Source organism: Acomys minous (genome assembly GCF_964271855.1).
Source record: "Acomys minous genome assembly, chromosome: 11".
Lineage (NCBI taxonomy): Eukaryota > Metazoa > Chordata > Mammalia > Rodentia > Muridae > Acomys > Acomys minous.
Genome location: NC_140492.1, coordinates 79,568,290 through 79,590,338, shown reverse-complemented (window position 1 = coordinate 79,590,338; position 22,049 = coordinate 79,568,290). Strand labels below are relative to the sequence as shown.

Genomic DNA, 22,049 nt, shown 5'->3' with positions numbered 1-22,049 from the left:
ATCCCCTTAAAACTGACACGAACACACAAGGGACAGTATTACCTTCTTATCACTTGAGAATCATGATCCTTCAGTTACTTGCTCATATATTTTGGCCATAGGAATCTTTACAAATCATTGAAGATCCCAAAAGTTTTTAAGGTATAGAATAACCCTTAAAATTACCATTTTAAAAATATACTGAGACAACGCAGGTTATTACTTCAATGTGGATGATAATAATAAACCCGAATGATGTAAGCATGAGAGGAATCAATTATTAAAGTAGACTTTAGAAAATTGGATTGTATGCTTATGGGAGAGAAGACTGTACAGCCAAGTGGCATGTGAGCACTATTATAGAAATAGTTTTGTCTTCACAAATCTCTGAAAGCATTTTTTTGGATTTTAAGAAATTCTTGGGCCACACTTCAGATGAAACTGAGAGCAGTGGACACCTACGTTATTTTGCTCTTAACTCTTTAGCCTCCCTTGCGATATAATACTACATGGAGAAGAATACCACAGAAGTCCATGTAACTAGATGTATCAGTGAGCCCTAAAACTGAACAATTTAATAGACTCCAGAAGTTTGGAATTTATAACCAAAAACTGGCAAGTAAAATGTGAAAAGTGAGAAACAGGAACACACAAAAAAACGAAGACTATGAATCTATAAAATGAAGACAGCTTACCGAAAACTGTGCATGAACACCTATGAACTTATATTACATAAAAAACTTTGTTTTTAATTCATCTTGATAGAACATTGTACGCATGATGTTTATTTTTACGAGCATACATTCACATAAGTTATTTCATCTATAATAAGCATAAAATACATTAAGCTTTTGTTGTGATAACCTTCTTAAATACTTCAGGATCTCTGCTACTTAATTAGACTCTCCTGCAGAAAAGCATGGAATTTCAGACTAGCTTCTCTGTAAGTAAATTAGTTGGGGAGACCTTCTATAATGCAATAGAAAAAGCCTTTAGTGTCTGCCGTGACAATAATGTTTTTCATATTGTACTAAATATCTCGTTCAGAACTGTTATTCACTTTGTTGCAGCTAGGGATATATGTATGCGTAAGTGTGTGTGTGTGTGTGTGTGTGTGTGTGTGTGTGTGTATGTGTGTGTGCATGTGTGCGCATGCATGCTTTATGTTGTGTGCATCAAGTGTACAGGCCTAAGATCTGCCACTAGAGTTCAGTTAACTGTGAGCATGTAGAGTTTATCCATTATGTAGAGGACACTGATATATAAGCTGTGAGCAGTTTCTTTGTAATCTACTAATGTGGTAGGAGAAACCCCCTCTCCCTCTTCCATAGGAGATTCATGCTAATCTCTACAGAATGAGAACGGAGTCTATGTTGTTACGTCCTTCTGTCGCCAAAAGATGCTATGACTCACTTAATGCTCTAAACTAAATCCCCTGCTGATTAAATTGTGCTTATATATTATGAATTTATATTTTATTGCCACGAGTCTTCTATATGTGTGAATTTGTGTGTCTCATCAGTGTCTGCGTGTGTTTCTTCTGCCTTTTCCTTTGTTCCTTTTTTCTGTTCTGTCCTATTCAGGTTTGTTTGTTTGTATTTTATCTTATTATTATTGTTGTTGTTGTTGTTGTTATTTTAGGTTCCTGTTTATTTTCTGAAGTGAGGGAAAGAGAGAGTGTGAGTTTAGATGGATGGGGACATCTGGGAGAAGTTGGAGGAGGGAAACCATAATCACAATGCACTGTGGGAAAACAAATCTGTTTTCTGTAAAAAAAAATTAATTTGCTAAAAAGAAGGCTCTTCAGACACGAACCTTGACCACTTACTTTGCTAGCTCCTCTCTATAGCTTCTTTGAGCTTTGAACTCTAAAACAGTGAAAAACAACCCCCTGGCCCAGTGTCTCTCTTCTGCAGTGGCCTTAAAATAAGGATCCAGGTCTGCACGGTTGTTCTTCTGTTTATGAGCTGGCGTGAGTGTGTGTGTGTGTGTGTGTGTGTGTGTGTGTGTGTGTGTGAGAGAGAGAGAGAGAGAGAGAGAGAGAGAGAGAGAGAGAGAGAGAGAGAGACAGAGACAGAGAGAGAGAGAGACAGAGACAGAGACAGAGACAGAGAAAGACAAAGACATAGACACAAGAGACAATTAGCTAGTCTTAATAATCTTTCTGTTCTTCAGTTTTCTAAGTTATAAACACTGGAATAACAATAGTTTCTAATCACATTATTGTGAGATTCATTTAGATAATCCTTGTGCCAAATTCAAAGTTGTATTTTACATGATAGAGGTTCAAAAATATTAGTTATTATTATAGTTATTAGTATCATTATTTTAATATATTTTCAATTTATATCACTGTAAATTCAAAGATTAAAAATAGTTTTCAGTTGAAAATGCATTCTTATCAGTCTATCAATGTTCTCTTTGATGAGTAGCTTTGACAATATATCATTCTCAACATTTGATTTCCATTTATGATAACAAGGGCTAGTGCATGTATAAGTCCCTTTCATAATACTTAAACCCAGCTGTATTTTCTGTATATTCTACCATTAAATCAAAAATCCCCATTTTTAACCCATGGAAGACTATAGATTTATATTTTGGATGCTTATTTATTGAGTCAACTCTATTACTTCAGTCTGTAAACACACACACACACACACACACACACACACACACACACACACACACACACACCCCACAAACACTAGCAGTCTAAAGTAAACTATCAACATATATATAATATTTATATATGTACACAGAGACACATATAAACATATATATATGTATATATGTTATTTATTTATGTACACAGAGACACATATAACATGCATATGATATTTTGCATACATATTTTAGTCTTAAAAAGGAATCAATTTGCCCTCCTGGCAAGCTTATCAAGCAAGCAGTCAATTCTGTTGTCAAAGTTATTAGTAAATAAACAGTGTGGACCAAAGACAGAGCCATGTAGTCCCCTCACAATATCCCCATTGACATCAGTCCTTAAATCACTCTCTTGGGCTTGACTGTTCTGTGATTTAGGATTCTAGCTATAGGACTATACAACCCAAGGATTTCTATAGTAAATAGTTCTCTCTTTTCCGTTTCAGAAACCTACATAAATTCAGGTCTTCTCTACAGAGTTTCTTAGATCCATGGTTCTAAGAAGTGAATGTCTTATTCACAGAACTATATTTCAGTGTAACAAAAAAATAAAGAATAGTTTCATTTGAAACGAGTGTAGCATTTTAAGATATCATTAGCGCTGAGGGAAATCCTGATGCTGGCTTTACAAGCTACATCAGCAATTCTACATTTTTTTTTTTTGCTCAAAGGATCATTTTATAATCTTTGTTCCCCAAAACCTGATCAAGTATTTTATAGTATTTCTTCCCCCTTCATTTCTTATTAATAGGGGGACCATCACTTTCTCAGCCCATAGTCCTTTACCTCCAGAGCATATCAAACCAAATTACTAATCTCTTTGTCAACCTACCAACTCTTCCAGAGCAGAACCTCTTAACCATGTGACCTGCATATGAGTCACACATGATTTCTGTAACACCATTCAAAACACTGGTTCAGACTCAGGGTATTCCAGCATTCATGATTATGACTTTCATTTATGTTTTATAACATAATTTGATAAGAATGGTTTATTCTTAAAATAATACTTTTCAATTTCTGCATTTACAGTATGATGAAAGTTTTATGTCTCAATAAGGTGTGTACCATAAAAGAAAGAAGGCCGAGCTGCTGCTGTCTTCTGTGATGCTCCTTGTTGCTTAGTCTCATTCTCATCAAAGCTTTGAAGAACATCAATATATTTATCATGTGTGAGTTTGCACATAAGAATGTTTTCTAAGTAATACATGTAGTCATGACAAGAATGCCATGACAAGAATATTTCTGTAGTATATTAAAAAGCAAATGAAGACATTAATATATTTACATATTCAACAAGACAACAGGATTTTGAAAAACATTGGATGCAATAACTACATATGATTTTTTACAATTTGCTAAAAGAACCCACAAGTTATTTTTAAGGAGAGTATATTGTTTAAAGACAGTCTAATATGTCTATAAGCATGTATGTATGTATGTATGTACTACTATATCTACAAGTTTCTATAATACTTTGCAGGAATGGACTTGCTTTCTTCTCTACAGCTGCCTTTTCATTTTCTTTTTCTGAGTAAACCTATAATGTTCAAGGAGAATTCCAAGAATAATAAATCCAATCTCTGTATAAAATATACCTCCATGGCACACTCAAGCTAGAAATCACAGGAAATGATAAAAATGCAGGCAGCCTACTGATAATGAGGTCAGAAATACAAATAAATTTGCTTTTAATGAAGACTTGGAGGCACAGTAATCAAAGTGTTAAAACTCATTTCATGCATATCTCATTTGCTTCTTAGCTGATATTTACCACGCAATTCTGTGAGAAAGTAGAGGCCTAAGATGCTCCAGATAAATGGCTCAATTAATTGTACAGAGGTAGACCTCTTTGAGCCGAGCCAGAGCTGTGAGCTCTTTATTAAAAGCACTATTCTGTAGCCCCTAACCTTGTTCCTTGACTCCTCTCTGGTTTCCAATTTAAACAAGTCCCCATGCGGCCTGCTCTAAAGGGCTTTGTCTCCCTGTCATTGTTAAGAGAGCTGAGGCATCCTGGAAGTGTGAAATCAGACCTCATGAGTTGAACGGTTCCCCAGGGAACGCCGGACTGTGCAGAAGGTCAAAGTCATGGGCCGGACCATCTAAAAGTGTCTGATCGCCGGTCTGTGACACAGCAAGTTGGGGGTGTGGGCTAGACTGAAGAGGACTGAAATTGAACACATCTTAATTAAAGCCCACAGACAGCAAAACAAAATGTTTTCTAGGCAGCCTGTCAAATGGGGCTTAAATTTAGCTCTGCTAATGAATCGGAGCTGCTCACTGTTATTTTGTACGATAATAAGACTCTCATCACAGAGGCTGATAAAAAAAAAAACTGTAGCATGTCTTTTTCTGCTGTTTGTTACTTAAATATTTTCCAACAATGAAGACAGTTTTCCAAAAGGAAAACATGGAAAAGTCTATGCAAATAAAGGGGCACTAAACGCTTCTCTTTAATAACTAGTTGCTTTCTAGACTCTGAGCCTGACACACTACAAGTCTTTATGAATAGCTTAGGTTTTTTTGCAGGGGGGATGTTCATTTAATGGGACAATTTCTGTGACTAATAATCCTAGATCCCTTTTCCCTTCTCCCTCTATTACTTCCGGAAAGAGACGGTGCATTCATTTGCAAACTCCATTCACCTGGGAGAGGACAGTTTTGTGCATGCACCTTTTAATACAGTGGCAAGGCAGAGCATCTTTTGAAGGCTTCACAGTTCTCCCATAGTGCTTTTTTCTGAAACTGACACGCTGGTCTCCCTGGAGAGGCTATGACCTCTTCCTCACGGGGAAAACAAAACAAAACAAAAAAAAAACCCCAATAGCAACCAAACCTCCCACCGCCCTGGTAAAATGAAGAGGAGTGTCCAGGGAACCACCACAACCCAGGGGAAAGTTGAGAGAGGGACTGAGGAAGAGGAGAACTCTCTTCTTTCTTTGGAAACTTGAAAGAACCCATCACCCAGGTTTAAAGACGCGGCTGCGAAAGCCTCACTCCCACTAGAAGTCTTGAAGTTACCGGCAGAAATTAGGCCCTACTTAAGGACAAAGAATAACCAGGAGCAAGAAAAAAGACAATTTCATTTCCCATCACACACACACACACACACACACACACACACACACACACACGCACGCACCTACACAGATTTTCCACTTGGCCTCTGGTCTCATAATCTGTCCAGTTTTAGGAATCATGTGATTCCACGCTGGGAAGATTCCCCCAGTGAGCAGGACCCAACAGCCTGTAGTTTTTGCTTTCATGGTGCAGAGAAACAGCAACCTCTCACGGGGTAGCTGAAGGTGAGTAAGTTGTGCTTACAAGTTATTTTTCAGTTACTCAGACTTTTCCCTTAAAAGAATTTAGTGCATCAACTTTTCAAACCCTGGTGCCACTTTCTCAGGCTGTGAAAGGCTGTCCACAATTTGACTGAAATTTCAATCCACTCTTGTGCTGTGCTCACTGTGTGCCTATGTGTGGGAGTTGTAAATTGAGGCCTTAACCACCAGAGTTAATCTCTTTTTAAAATCTGTATTAACCTTAATGATTTGAAGTGCACTGTCCAACACTGGGCTATTGAGACCGAAGAAAAAACTACCATTGACTATCAATAGTTTATTAGGGGCTTAACTGAAGTGATCTACTGTAGTAGTGTTCAGCCGAACAAGGCTATAGGCTTTTTGTGGAGAGGGAAAGAATTGAGGGTTTCATTAAAAAGTAATTTGTGCTTTATACTCACTCATTCAAAGAGCGTCTCAATTGCTCTTTATTCACACAGAGTTAATACAGTATTACAATGTTTCTCAATGAATGTGTTGTAACGAAAGAAAAATTTTACATTTTGAAAGGAAAAAAATTCTTTGTAACTGCTGTAAGATTGATGGTTACTTAAAAGACTGCAGGATCTTTCTTTCCTGTGCTCATTTAAGTTGGGAGTATTAATTAAAATTGTGCTTAAGTTTTGTGGCTGAATGTTGTAATAATTGAAAGCATTTGAAAATATCTATGAAAGTGGGTCAGGGTTCTTTTGTTAGGTTTGTTTATAAAAGTGTTCTGAAGCCAAATATCTTCTAACTACAGCTTCATTTGTACCAGGTCAGAAAATATTCCTGGCTTAGGACAGAGAATTACCCATGATTTTAAAAGACTGCTTCTCCACCCACAACACTGTAGACCAGTGGCTCTCAACCTGTGGGACACAACCCCCTTGGCAAACCTCTATCTCCAAAAATATTTACATTAAAGTTCATAACAGAAGCAAAATCGCAGTTATGAAGTAGCAACAAAAATAATATTATGGATGGGGATCAGCACAATCTGAGGAGCTATGTTAAAGGGTCCCAGCATCAGGAAGGTTGAGAACCACTGCTCTCGGTGGATGCTTCTTTGAAGACCTAAAGATGGAAGGATCCATTTAATCCTGTTTTTACTTTGTTGCTGTTGTTCTTGCTGTTGTTTTACATTACGTAGAGCTTGGCTGTCTTTAACCACTAAAATAGATATCAACTTTTCAAAATTCTATGAATAAAAGACAAATCACATGAAGCGCTTATTTGTGCCCCAAATAAGAAGCAAGATTATTGTTTAATAGTATATTCACACATTTCTAACTTAAACACATGGCCCTTAATTTTTTGCCACCACCACAAATGTCATAAAAACCACAGAAGGTCCAAGGGTGAGCAAGGTCAAAGACTAAATTATCCACTTGCCCCTGAATAGTTCAACAACTCTCTTGTTCAATCCAGAGCCCATTAGATTATAAGGTCAGCATGGAATGAGGAATCATTAGATTTATATCTTCAAAACTAAAGGAAAAAATTGAGATTCAGTTATTCAGGATTCCCCAAATTAATGTTCACTTTATCAAATAAAAATTATATCTCATTGAATCTCCAGTGGAAAGGCTATTGTTATTCACATTGATTTACATAGAGCCATTAGGAAAGAAATATCTCTATTTTTTCCAACTTTGAAAGAACATGTACTTTAACTTCCATAGTGGCATACAGGCCAAGTAGGTTAACCTAGTTTGCATATTCATGAAGTTTTAAAATCAATGACAGCCTCTAAGAGAAGACAAACTTATACAGTTACATTCAGCTTGAATAATGTCAGGTAGCTAAGCATTTCAAATAAAGGGTATGTGAATTTCTCCAGTAGAAATCATTGTGCACAGATTAATTCACTGATATTTATACAAGAAACCATACAAGAAACCAAGTTCTTTTTAAAGAAAGAAAATAAATGCACCATTCATAAGTTCTTCATCACCAATAGCTAAGGTAAATCACACTCAGAGTTTACATCTACCCCTAGTCCCACTATTCTTAGGTACCCATACATGTTTTTAAAGTGTTTTTGTTTTCAGTCTTACCAAAGAAATGATAAATCCCTAAGTTTTCACTTCTGTCACATATTGTACTCATTTGATGATATACAGATATTAAATTTTAAATAATGCTACTTTGGAGCAAACATCTGCTGCTTAATTTTGAAGGGAATTATCTTTTAATATGCTTTCAGTTTTACTGAATGAATTAAAGAAGGACATAGTGACCTGCAGGTGGCTGGATGGTCTGTAACTTTCTGAGGGCCATCTTGCTTAACATTTAGAATGACGTGCTTATTTCTACAAATAAGAAGCCAGTGATTTCTAGGGCAGTGAAATTTCCAGGGAACTGGCAAGTCGGTCTTATTTTACCACCTGAGTTGAGATAGATAATTCAATGGGTGGCATGAAGATCCTTCCAATCTCTGTTGATTCAAATCACAGATGAGTGGTCATAGCTCCAAATAAAATAATTAATCCTGTATCTTGAAGATATAAACACCATCATGCCATAAGTTAAATATGCTGAGCAAAGAGTGATGCCGAAGCTAGATAATGCACAAGGCTCATTTTGCTGTTCTTATACACATGTGCTCTGGGTGAAAAGTCACATATATGCCTAGTTTGGATACATAATTATTTCTGCAGTATGCTGAGATTTTGTATAACTAGGGAATTATAACAGCAACCCAAAAAGGAAGCGTTGGTAGTAATTACTGAGTATTCCCTTGGTGAACTTTTCAGCGAATGATGTGACATATTCCGTGTGCATTTGACTTAACACACTTACACTGTGAGCAAAGCTGGTGACATCGGACAAAAAATGACTGTGTTGTTGAGTATGCAAAAATGAAAGTACCTGGGCACATCAATCCTACATCGATCAAACTTTGGGAAGATGATAATTCAGAAGTTGTTTTGATTTTTGCTATTCACTTTCAGCATATCATATTGTTTAAAATACAGAGCTGTGTGAGCGACTGGGAATTATCAATTTTTTGGGTATGTGAGATCAGTGCTGCAACTTTCTATTTAAGTCCTTGACTTCAGTGATCCTCAGATGAGATGCAGAGCTGGATTGTTTTATTGTTAACAACTTGGCACACTTTGTGATGTATACAAAAGCAGAATTGTATTGTCACTTACCTGTGACATCAGCAGCCATCAAACCTTCTGCTCTGATGACCTTCACCTGGAGAAATCCCACGTCTTTTAGGTTGTTAAATATCCTCAGAGGGCTCTGAAAAACCCAAGCATGGGCATTAAGAGAAAAAAAAAAAGAAACATAGAAGCCTCACAAAATACACTTAGAAAGCAGGATGTTTTCTCAGGATGCGCTCTCAGGTGTCAAAGGATCATTTGTGCTTTTCCAATACCAATTACAGTACCTATGTCAAGAATGCACACCCATACATGTGCATGTGAGCACTCGTGGGCTCACATTTGCACATGTGCATACAAAATTATGTAATTAGTGACAACTGGTTTTCTGAAATAAAAATACGATAATTACTACCTATGAATAACACCCAGTAGATGATGATTAATGAGCTATGAATCAGATATCTCCAATGGCTTCTCTCCATGTCTTCTATAAAATTACCTCAAAAATTTTTTTCATCTGTAAATACGGTAGTGTGGAGATCCTGATAAATAGTATTAACTCTTAGGTGACAGGTTATGTGATACTCCAGACATTTCAGACATGGGAAATGTTGACACTGGATCAGACCTGACAGGATTCACTCCTCCCTGCACTCTGGACACTAACATCCTGCATCTTTCATGTCTTAGCACCAAGTGCTTCAGTTGCTGTTCCTCATCAAAACAGGGCAGCTCCCAGGACACCTTTGAAGAAAGCTTCCGATCCCAATTGGTCCAGCATTTCAGACTGTCCCACACAGGACTTCTACTAAGCCTGGAATTTCACAACGTTTAGAAACTGGACCACAAATGCTATTCCTAGCTTGTTTAACATTTTATCCAATTTCATCTGGGCCCCTACAAAGGTATTTTTCACCCGAAATCAGCCAGAAGAAACCTTAAGAGAACAACACCCCATTTTCCTTATGAGGGGTTGGGTAGGTTTTTGGTTGCTTTCTTGGGCTATAGATGTTTATTTTCATAGGGGGTTGGTTATAAGTTATTATTGATCTTATTCAGAGAGAAAACAAGGTTGGACTCAAGAATGTCTCTCTTTTTCTTATCTTTCTCTCTTAGGTTTGGAGATAGGGGTTGAAAAGAAAGAAGGGGGAATATAGAAGTATATATGGATGATAGGACAAAAAGCAGATTATTGAATCTACTCCTCGACTTAATGCCTTAATTGTTACTCACAAATAAGGTTATTTTTAATTCATTGGTATATAATTTTGCATATTGATGCAAAATAAGTTTAATTCTGATACACTGGTATAGAATTCAAATTTAAGATTATTCTTCACACATAGTATATATATTTCCACTCTGACATTAAGGGGGCTTATTGAGAAAGTCAACTCTAAACATTATTTTTCTACCATTTTATTCTTAGTGCTTAGATGAGGGGTAAACTATCATCTAAAGACTTTGCTAATAGTCAATTCAAAGACTCAGATAGGTTATAAAAATTTTAAGGGAGACTTTAAAAAAAATAAACCAGATTTAAAACATAAAATAAATTCAAAGGTAGTGAGGAATTTTTCTTATATTTGTATTTGCTATAATCTATAGAACTGGAGTTTTTGATAGAAGAACCATATGACTAAAACTATTTCACTTCAAAAATTGTGATGTCTTAATAAACATAGTACCTGAAGAAATCAAAGAAGGAAAGCTAACACAACTTAGGCAGAAACATAAAACAAAACTTCAGGACATCGATATGCATGTTTACATTTTATGTTTTTTTTTTTTTATAGTAAGGCAAGGCCTCCACTGAGTAAATCAAAGACCCTTGTTTTCTCACCATCTTTAAGCTGTTTCCAGCCAGCATAGTTTAATATGCTTCTGCATAAATATTTATCTATCAAAATGTGGCTAGAATAAAAGCAATCCCATCAGTGTATTAATAGTGTGAGGGTACATTGCAAACTAAAGCTTCTATAATATAAACTTTATCACTACCCGATGGGCAAGTCATTATTTACGCTGACGCCATGACCTTGTACAGAGAGAGGAGTAAGTATAGGTAAACATGTAAGCTCATAGCATGACATTCTGAAAACAGTGCTCAGCACAAAGATTGCCTCTTAATCTCTAATTGCAAACAACTGTTCATCACCAACAGTTTATTTAAAAGGCTCATTTGGCTGGATGTGGTAAAAATTTTAAAAAATGCACTGTCTCTCTCGCTCTTTAAATCTCTACAAATCAAAGGTTTATCAATGGGGACTTCAGGCAGCAATGCTATGGCTCTGAGGTTTCCAGGTAGTGCTGTGTAGACCTACAGCACTGACGCAACTGGGGCACGGTCTTATCTCAGCGGTCACTCAGTACAGTAAATCATCCCCCCCCCCCCCCCCCGGATGGGGGATGGCCTGCTCAGAGGATTTCAGCACTCTAAATCTTCCTGGAGAGATTCAAACCAAGTTTCATCGTGACTAAAACAAATACCACCAGTCAGAGCCATTTGCTCGGGGAATGTGATGGAACAGCCGCAGCCACACTGTCTGGGGCCTCAGTTCTGAGACCAGGCTTCACATATAGAGAAAGGGTGAGTACACTCAGCAAGTCACCTGACACCCGACAATTTACTGCAAATTTCTACTGTCCAGGACAGTGTTGTAAAGATTATAATAAGAACTAAAAAAAAAAAAAATTAAATAAAATAAAAATTAAAAAAGAAGCAAGTAAATACCAGTTTAAAATTAATTTTACGAAAAGCTTTATCAAGCGGTGTTCCCACATTGTTATTTATGGTTATTTTAGGAGGCCTCAAAACCTGTATGGCTTTTGAAGCTAGAAATTTCCATAGCAGAGGAATCCATGATTTGCTGTGAATCCTTTCAGCCCTCAATAGATGGGAAAGATTGAAATGCTCTGGAGAGGACTCCTCTTTATTTTTTTAATGAAAGGCTGTATAATATATTTTTCTCTATGGCTGCAGCAGCTGTCAGAGGGAGCATCGCGGTTCAGCTCTATTACGAGAAAGGCAATACCCCATCCTACGGCACAGAGATGCTCTGAGGGGCCAGAGCTGATTGACAGCTTGTCACCATGACGTCTTATTCCATCTCTGTTATGGAGAAAATTAATGTCACACCACCAGCCTTATGACTTGCTGTCATCTTAGAGCTGCTCACCTTTTATCAATGCTCTAAATAACATTTCAAGCCCATCGTCTCACGGTGGACAATCCGGTCAAGGGACATTAAATCAGATGACTGTGAAATGTCATAATAAAAATGGAATGCTAACAACTTCTTCTCTAAACCAGGCTCCTCTGGTTTTTAAACTGTGACAAGGAGGAGCAAGGGTTCAGCAAACCCGTTCTGAAAAGGTCAAACAGCAGCTCTTGGACTACTACCCATGGCTCCCCACCCCTTCTGACCTTCCCTCTTCCCCTCCCTCCAGAGGCGAAAAGAACAAGAAAACGGAATTAGCCACCTTTTCAGAATGTGGCGATCAAATAGTAGTAGCTCACACAGGAATGTCTGTTTAATTTGTGGGGTTTCCCTGCTGAGCAATGACAAGATTCTCTAGGGCTGTTTAATATCAGAGTGGGGCAATTCATTACTTTCCCTTCCCTGGCAAGAACCAAATCTAAACCAAGTCAAATTCTTAAGTTTAACCTCAACTTTAAACACACACACACACACACACACACACACACACACACACACACACGGTACATTTTTAAAGGAAAAACATAAAAATAATCCATTGAACAAGTGATCTCCTATACACGTTTCTTCAAAGCAAGGGGTATTTTAGACATCATACAAATGCATTCATTTCATAATATATAAAGTATAAAACACTTTAAAGCTGCCAAGATACTGCTCTTTGTCCTTGAAGGGCTCTGAGTTAACGCGAATATGGCGCATGCGCTTTCTGCATTGCCGCTTCTTAGCAAGCCTGTCTCTAGAGGGAGAGGGAGACCTGTGCCTGAAATTCGGGGTTACAAAAAGGCGTATTTAAACACGATTTACCTTTTAACACATTGGGCAGAATATGACCTGAGAATTAGCTGAGATGCCAAACATTTTACATTTCATTGAAATAAACAGCATTTTGGAGAAGACGGAAAACAACGTTTTCGCATGCTGAGTGGAGACAGCTGATTAAAGGAAATATATTCAACACCAACAATCAATAATAGGTATATTACTTCTAATTATGTAGACGGCAGTATCATCTCCATACATGGGATAACATCAAAATAGTGATCCAGTAACTACAGCATGATAACGCCCAGATGAATTTTCATGTTAATACACCAATTAATTCCTTTATATTAGTCTCAATTCAGAAGGCTCATTTCCAGTTACTGAGGAATATATTTTTAGTGGAGTACCAAAAATGTGAAATAATCTTCATAATTGCCATCACGTATTAGAAGATACTACACACTAACCTGGGCTCTTGGGTGGTTTAAAAATGTACACTATTTAGCCTTGCTAAGTCACCTCTATTAAACTGTTTATGATAATACTGTTGGTGGATAAGTTGCACAGGCATTAGCAGACAGCTGATGTAGTGGAGATAGGCAGAATAAATTTGCTGAGCTGCACATCCTGCTAATCTGTTTGAAGAGCATTGTAGAGCATTAGTACTAGCACTTCATGTTATCTGCACAGCCTGATAAGGTACATCTTTATTAAATTCAGTTATTGAAAGGATGTCAGTCAGCAAATAGGAATATTTAAAAAAAAAAAAAAAAGAAGCCATTCTTTGTTGGTCAGAGCTTGGTTTCATGGCCGAGTGTCTAGAGGAGCCGTCTAAACACCTGGCAGCACTGTACAATACAAGCTTTTGTGATTTTAAGTGGAAAAGCTTTCCCTTAGCTTCGTGGGTACCCAGGCATTTACTTGTCCAAGCCTCCATGGAGAGACCACGGTGGAGCAAGAGCTCCCCTCTCTGTTGATTCAAGACAACTACACGGTGGAAAATGCACCCTGAAATTTGCTGGGTAATAGGAAGATTTGATTGACTTTTTGAAGGAGATAAAATTTGAGAAGGGTAATTATTTATTGGCACTCTATTCCACCCTCACACCCTGCATCCAATCAGAAAGGAGGAGGCGACTGTTCCATTGCATTCCACAGTGACATTTTTAGGCCGAAGGGATGAAGTTTTTTTTTCTGGGCACTTGAAAGTGAGTATCACTCTGAGGGTACTCTCCAGTTCCCAGCTTCTCAGTATGCAGTTCAGATTTGGAAAGACAAGTATGACTTGCAATTACACAGAGCCGAGGGTGACTATGAAAGGGATGTATAAATTTGAGTTTCCTTTATGGAAAGTTTTTTTAAAAAAATATGATAGATAAAAATCACCAGTAGAACCTTAGATCCAGAATGTGTTCTGAACCGGATTCTGGTGATGACCAAACTATGAACACCAACAGGCAACGCTAACCTTAGCCGCTGTATGGCATCTGCATGGGTCTGTTCTCTGCCATCCCCCACCCCCCCACCCCCCGTCCCAGCACCTCCTACAACAACCACCTGTCAGTCTGGGGACACTGTTTACAACCTCACCTAGTCACACGTGGGTCTGGAAGGAAGACCATTGCATACGTACATATCGCTTTAATATCTCTTCCCGTTCCTTCTGGTCCTCTAGGGAGTTGACAGAAAGGTCAGAGATGCTGACTGTGGCCGAGGCTGTCAGAGTGACAAGCAGAACCAGGTGGCCCTCACCCTCCTCCAGCTGTAACTCCAGCTTGTGCGTTTGCTCCCTACTGAGGGACGACAGGTCAACCTGGCACCTAGAAACAAATGTTCTGAATTAGCAAGTGGAGTTTTCACCACATCAAAGAGATGTGGGTTTGTTGAAGCCCCGAGAAAAACAAAACACTAGAAATACCCTCTGATCCAATGGAAGAAAGTCAACTCACTTTCTTCACAAAACTCAGGCCTTGGATATCATAGAGCTTTTAATTGCTTATTTCCTATAAGATACAAATTCAGGTGCAGATGAATTTTTATCCTCTGATACTGTATTCATGAATTGGTAGGATTACTCAGACCAATGCAAGCTGAAGCAAACTACCAGAGCCTAATGTTGCCGTTATGGGTGATCCCTCCTCCCAATTCATAAATGTCATTGAGTAGATAACAGGACGTTTAAGTTTTACAATGAAAATCATACTCACAGTAAGTTCCATAGATCTAAATGTGTCCTCCCTGAGTTGAATAATGTAGCAAGACATGTGCATGTGCCACACTGAGAGCCAGCAAGACAGACATGCACATGTGTCACACTTAGAGCCCAGCAAGGCAGACATGTAAATATGCCACACTGAGAGCCCAGCAAGACAGACATATATGTATGCCACACTTAGAGCCCAGCAAGACAGACATGTGCATGTGCCACGCCGAGAGCCCAGCAAGACAGACATGCGCATGTGCCACGCCGAGAGCCCAGCAAGACAGACATGTACATGTGCCACGCCGAGAGCCCAGAAAGACAGACATGTGCATGTGCCACGCCGAGAGCCCAGCAAGACAGACATGTACATGTGCCACGCCGAGAGCCCAGAAAGACAGACATGTGCATGTGCCACGCCGAGAGCCCAGCAAGACAGACATGCTGCATGTGCCACACTTAGAGGCCAGGAAGACAGACATGCACATGTGCCACACTGAGAGCCCATCAAGACAGACATGTGCATGTGCCACACTGAAAGACCAGCAATGCAGACATGCGTATGTGCCACACTTGGAGCCCACACACCTTGCTTTCTTTTCATAAAAACAAGTCAATTGATTTTGAAGAGGCAGATAAATAGTGACTATCAGGCTTAGAAAATGAGAAAATGAGGCTGGCAGGGATACAGAAAAGCCATTTCACACAGGAAGCTGGTAAGATTGCTCAGTGGGCAAAGTGCTGACTGGTAAGCTTGGACTTCTGAGTCCCCACTCTGGAACTACATGGTGGAAAGAGAGAACCAGTTCCCACAAACTGTCCTTTAGCATCTATTCGTGTACTGTGATGTGCTCCAAAAACGCAATGAAACCCAAGAAGTAGCCAATTACAAAGTAAATATTCTCAATATATCATAAATGATAGGGGCACCTTTTGGGAAAAGACAAAATTCTTATTCCTTCTCATTCCTTACTCTACCATTTTTATTTTGTTTTAAAATTGCTTTTAAATAATAGTATAATAATAATTGTATTTAATGTTCTAAGCAATTGCATCTAAATTCAAATGTCTCTCTTAAAAGATTTTAAAACATGAATAGAAGTCTGATATTTATTCTTATTTGTGTGTACCCCATTAACAATGGCCATGATTAGATAGAAGGTATTGCTAAATGCTATTAAGAGGGCTAGAAATTAATTTGTAACAATTCTGGAATATACTTCTAAATGCTAGAATAGGTACTGGAAACCTCATTCATTCTCTTAATATAAAATTCAATTCAAAGTAGTAGCACTAATTCTCCTCAATGGTAAAAAAAAAAAAAGCTCAAAACATATCAAATGCCTTATCTAACATTCTACTTGTAATTAGAATGAAGTTCCCAATAACAGTCATAGTAACTTGAACGCTAAAACATGTCAATGAAAAACAATCGCTTGAAAGCAATGTCTAAGGAAAAGAGAAGCACGAAAATGATTTTAGAGCTCTCTCCAGCACTGGGCACCATGCCTGGCCCACTGTACCATGCCTGGCCCACCATATTGTGCCCACTGTGCCTGGTCCACGGTGCTTGGCCTACCATACCGTGCCTGGCCCACTGTAATGTGCCTGACTCACTGTAATATCCTGGCCCACTGTGCCTGGGCCACCGTAATGTGCCTGGCCCACCATGCCTGGTCCACGGTGCCTGGCCTACTATACCATGCCTGGCCCACCGTACCATGCCTGGCCCACCGTACCATGCCTGGCCCACTGCACCTGGTCCACCATGCCTGGTCCACGGTGCCTGGCCCACCATATCGTGCCTGGCCCACCGTACCGTGCCTGGCCCACCGTATCATGCCTGGCCCACCGTACTGTGCCTGGGCCACCATACTGTGCCTGGCCCACCATACCGTGCCTGGCCCACCATACTGTGCCTGGCCCACCATATCGTGCCTGGTACTGTGCCTGGCCCACCATACCATGCCTGGCCCACCGTGCCTTATTGAGTGTGAATGTGAACAGCTCTCGGGCTTGGTTGGGAGTGGAACACTAGGTAACTGAATGGGGACTGTGATCCAGACAGAATGTTGGCTGGGTACAGTTAGGATCGAGAAGGGTCTTTCATTCACTTTGGTTTTTTTTTTGTCCCCCACCTCACCCCCAGATAAGTTTAATCATGTGCTTCCCAAGCCCTTCCTTCCCTCAGTCTTGTATATGATGCTGCATTGTCACACACAGTAAAGTGCTGGAACACACAAGCCTCCACACCGTTCCCTTCCAGGCTCAGGAGCACGCACAGGCGGTGGAGATGATCATGCCTCCTTCCTCTCAGTCATTGCGGGCGATGCTTCCGAGTCAGGAAAGTGCTCTCAAGGATCTGCCCAAGAAACTTAAAACCTGGCAACTTCCAGATTTATGGGTTTTTGTTTTGTGTGTGTGTGTGTGTATGTGTGTGTGTGTGTGTGTGTGTGTGTGTGTGTGTGTGTTGTGCCAAACAAAACTTGGATTGTAAATACAATAATTTTGAATGCAGGACAAATATTCCATGAATTAGTGAATGTCACCAAATCCACCTGTTAGGAAGCAGCTGGCTTATTTCTCTTACTGTATCCGTTCCAGTAGGCATTAAGGATTTGTGAGCCCAGCAATCTCTTACTCGCCAATAACAAACTGAGGGGGATGGAGGTTACACAACTTAAATGGACGCATACAACCAATGCTCAGAGGCAGAACCAGCATCTGGTCCTCCAAAGTGAAAGGTCTCAACATTCTCTTCTACAAGAGTATCACAGAATATCTGTCTTCTTGCAGGAAACTATGTAGTTAGCAGCGTTTCTCAGAGATAGCCAGACATTTTGGTATGGGAAAGTATCTCAGTTTCCAAATGTAGAATTGTACTGTTTTTATTTTATTTTAATGTTTTAGACTACATATAAATTGGGGAAGCAAGCTATTTTCTTACAAGTTATATTCTTACAAGACAAGAACATTTCACAAATTAAAATTTAAAAACTATGACACGAGTAAAATTTAAACAGGATAAATTTGTAGGAATATTATGGTTTTTTTCCTGCATCAACTAAAACTTCAATATTGAATATGCTCATAGGAAGTGTTGTTACCCATGTATATTGTTTCAGCATTTTGAGTGTCCTAATTTTAATAGAGAGATCAACAATGTTCTGGACACAGAAGTGTTAAGTGGTTTCTAGGTGATCACTGTAGTTACTCAGTGCTTTTATTTAGCTAAAATCTTGCCTAGAACTATGATGGCGCTTTAAATGTCAACTTTGCTACAATTTAGCCAAACTGTGTTGTTAACTTAAAGATAAAGTTTGCATCAACAGCTTCATTGGTAAGTATCCAACCAAATGATTGCTAGGGTAGGGTGTAGGAAAAGAATTTTCCACTCCTTCCCTTTCAGCTTTCGAACAAATATGCAGCAAGACAGAATGACCTTGTGAATGTAGTGTTAATTGCTGTGGATGAAGTGGCTGTGTTCGGCTCACCTGTATGGGTGTGTCTCTCACAAAGGAAGGATCTATCACAGATGAACTGTAGACGTAAATGATTAGCCAGTGGACCCAGGCATAAGGAATGGTTATCAAAAATGAGAATGCAAACTTATTTTTTAAAAAAAGCACTAATGTAAATTCATGAACTCTAAAAATACTTTGACAGCGATGAAGAGCCCAGAGTCACATTTCTTAGTTCCAGGGCTCTGTTTCCCACTAATTAGTTGTTTGACCTTTTCCAAGACAACTTTCCCTCTTGAACTTGACTTTTCTCATCAGCAGTTATGAGCTAATTGAACTATATGAACCCTGAATTTTCAGGGTCCCCATTCTGAGGGTCTGTGATAACTCTTTCCATGTTTACACTTGTGCCTTTCTTTCTTCTCAGTCGTACAAACTAAAACCTTAAAGAACAGGTTTCTCTTATAAATAATGAAATACTATTCCTTACCCTTCTTATAAGATATTGTATTGCAAGGAATACCAGGCTGGGCCTCCAAGCCAGCATGGAGGGGAAGCTAAGGAGGGGCTGCAGTCTCTTCTCTTTGGCTCGGAAGTGATGCACTCTACATGCGTTTTCTAGCAGGGAATCTACACGTGTGCTTTAAAAAAACTTTATTTAACCATTTCTGAGAAAAAGCAACTCAACCTTGCAGCTGTGTGATAAAAAGTATTTAGATAAAACATATTCACTCTATTGGAATTTGAAATAAATAAAGGCGTCTTGGAGTTGTAAGACATTTGCCCTCCTTCAGGAGGTGGCGTACATCTTTTGACCAAAAAAACCCAAAAACTTATTTAAAATATCTTACGTTATCCCCTAGATTGTCCATGAGCCTTGATCTCAGGGGCCTCGGCCACTGGCTTTGCCCGAGACGCTGGTTGGAGCTTGTATCCCTGAAGGGCTGCACTCTGCACCACGACCCTGGTCAGTTACTGTGTCTGCGTTCTCCGTGCCCTTAGCTCCTCTTCCTTCGACCGGACTAGAAAGGTTGGAATCTTTCACTTGCCCAAATGGAGGGGGGGGGCTGTTGCTTTCAGAACCCTGAAACAATGATGAGGTCGGACTCCTGTGGAGTGAACTTTGATCCGTGGAACAGGAAGTGGGAAGACAGCTACTGACCCCTTTCTTCCCTCTGGAAGGCTATTGCAAAACGTGATCCATCCCGCATCGTTTCACTGCAGGTGGCCATGTACATAGACCTGCTGAGCAGTCTGTCCCTGACACACAGAAAACAGTGAAGAGCTCAGTGCCGTAACTTTGTACAGTTTCCTAGGGTTCCTTCCTAGTCTTCATCTTTTACCCTACTTTCTGGGGATATACCTCCCAGTAAATCAAAAGCACCAAATCGTTGCCTCGGAGAAATGTGCGGATACAGTTCACACACACCCCAATCATGGATGATAAAATCATGACTATCTCCCTCCTCTCACTTCCCTTCCCCCAGGAAATATCCTCAGCAAACCCACGGTACCATCACCAAGCTTCTGTCAGCTTGCGTGCGCCGTGCTCACGCCATGCCGTGCTATCCAGGCTGCCTGTAGTTTTCACCAGTTGCATGTTTGGAGGCGACATCTTCCCTCCTGAGATGATTCTCTACCTATCTTTTACTTGGCTAACTTCTACTAACCCTGACTTTAAAAAAGAAAAACCTGTCAGATGTCTTGGATAATATCTTGTCCTTTATGGCACCTAGACTCCAGTTAGTACTTTGTAAGCATTAAACTTTCTGTAAAGAAATGTAGCTTCTGAGAGGCCAAAGATTCACCTTTGGTGACAATGCCTAGAATAAGATCATTCTGAAACTTCTATACTTTAACCTATAAAGTGGTCTGATTTCCTTCCTCCCTTCCTTCCTTCCTTCCTTCCTTTCTTCCTTCCTTCCTTCCTTTGCTTTTTGTTTTGTTTTGTTTTGACTTACTCCTACCACTGATTTCATTCCCCGCTCGTTGGCTTACTACTTGGGGCCCCTATGTCAGACCCTCTTAGATTTTTAGGGGTTGTCTATTTTAAACCTTTAATTTTAGAACACAGAATACCACCAACTTGGAGTTGCATAAGGTTATTTGACTACAGAGTACATGATCAAGGGCTCAGAATGCTGAACTGAAAAACTCATTTGTTTTGTGATTTTAAGCAAATCACTTACCCTTTATATTTATTTTATTTTGAGACAGAGTCTCTAGATGTAGCTCTGGGTAGGTTGGAACTTGCTATATAGACCAGGCAGGCTCAAATACACAGAGATCTATCTGCTTTTGCCTCCTGGGTGAGTGCTGGGGTTGAAGGTGAGTACCATCACACCAAGCTCAGCTTTCCTTACTTATCAAATAGAAATTCAAGGGGAAATGCCTTCTCTTAGCCAGAGTTGTAGGAGCCCAAAAATAAAAGATACTTTGAAAAGTTATAAGTACTTTACAGTTGCGCTACCACCTTCACTTTAGTTTGAACTTCGAACTTTCTGTACTCAAACCCAATTCACCAATTAATCAGTCAATCAATTAACATAATAGTCAAAGCAGAATTAACACCAAAGGAGATTTCAGAGGCACACTGCTGCATTCCAAAAGTGAAAATTGGGGTTCAGAGATCAAAGACTTTGAGTCATGTTTCCTAATATACATTTGAATTGTTTAAGCCATATGAAAGACTGATCACTCATTTTAATTAAATGACATTTTCCCAGAGAATTAAAGGAGAAGACTGGGCTCCTGTTACATTTTCTTCTCCATGCCTTGGTTCTGTCACCCTTGAATTGATGACAACTTCTTCCCAGATAAAACAGTCCCATGACCAGCACCCTTAGTATGTTGGAATGAGTCTTCAAGGGTACATGAAGTAGGTGTTGGGGCTCTTGAAGTCATTTTTTTAGTAAAACATAAGAGCCCAGACTTCTCTGATAGTGAGTCTACATACTGACCCAGGTGGCCTGCACACCAAATGTGTAACAGGTGAAGACAAGATAGTGACGCTTGTGCACACTGAGGTCCAGTTCATGCAGGACTCAGTGAGTAAATTCAAGAATTACATGCTATAGTTTTAACTAAGCCAGTCCTCACAAGATGGTCAAGTGGCTTTAAAATACCCCTGTTAAAATAACTGTGGATTGAAGATAATGCTAATTGACCATGCACAGGAGAACATTTATGAGGAAATCTGGAGTGATGACACTTCTGCTCCTACTTATGGTCTGTGTCAGACACAATATGAGTCATAAATCATGTGTGGTATAGTCAGCCCTATCAATAATTCAGCCAAAACAACCTAACTTATCAGCCAG

The 22,049-nt window shown here is 39.3% G+C and overlaps 1 protein-coding gene across 8 annotated transcripts in view; it reads right to left on the bottom strand.

Moving 5' to 3' along the window:
* Positions 1 to 22,049, bottom strand: part of MCTP1 (multiple C2 and transmembrane domain containing 1) — a 566,686-nt gene that overhangs the window by 175,745 nt on the left and 368,892 nt on the right. For all 8 annotated transcript variants that reach the window (XM_084800400.1, XM_084800402.1, XM_084800401.1 and 5 more), the window contains 2 exons: positions 14,702 to 14,888; positions 9,125 to 9,218 (listed from right to left, as the gene is read on the bottom strand). In XM_084800400.1, coding sequence (XP_084656526.1) covers positions 9,125 to 9,218; positions 14,702 to 14,888 — 281 coding nt within the window. The remainder of the gene's footprint in view (positions 1 to 9,124; positions 9,219 to 14,701; positions 14,889 to 22,049) is intronic.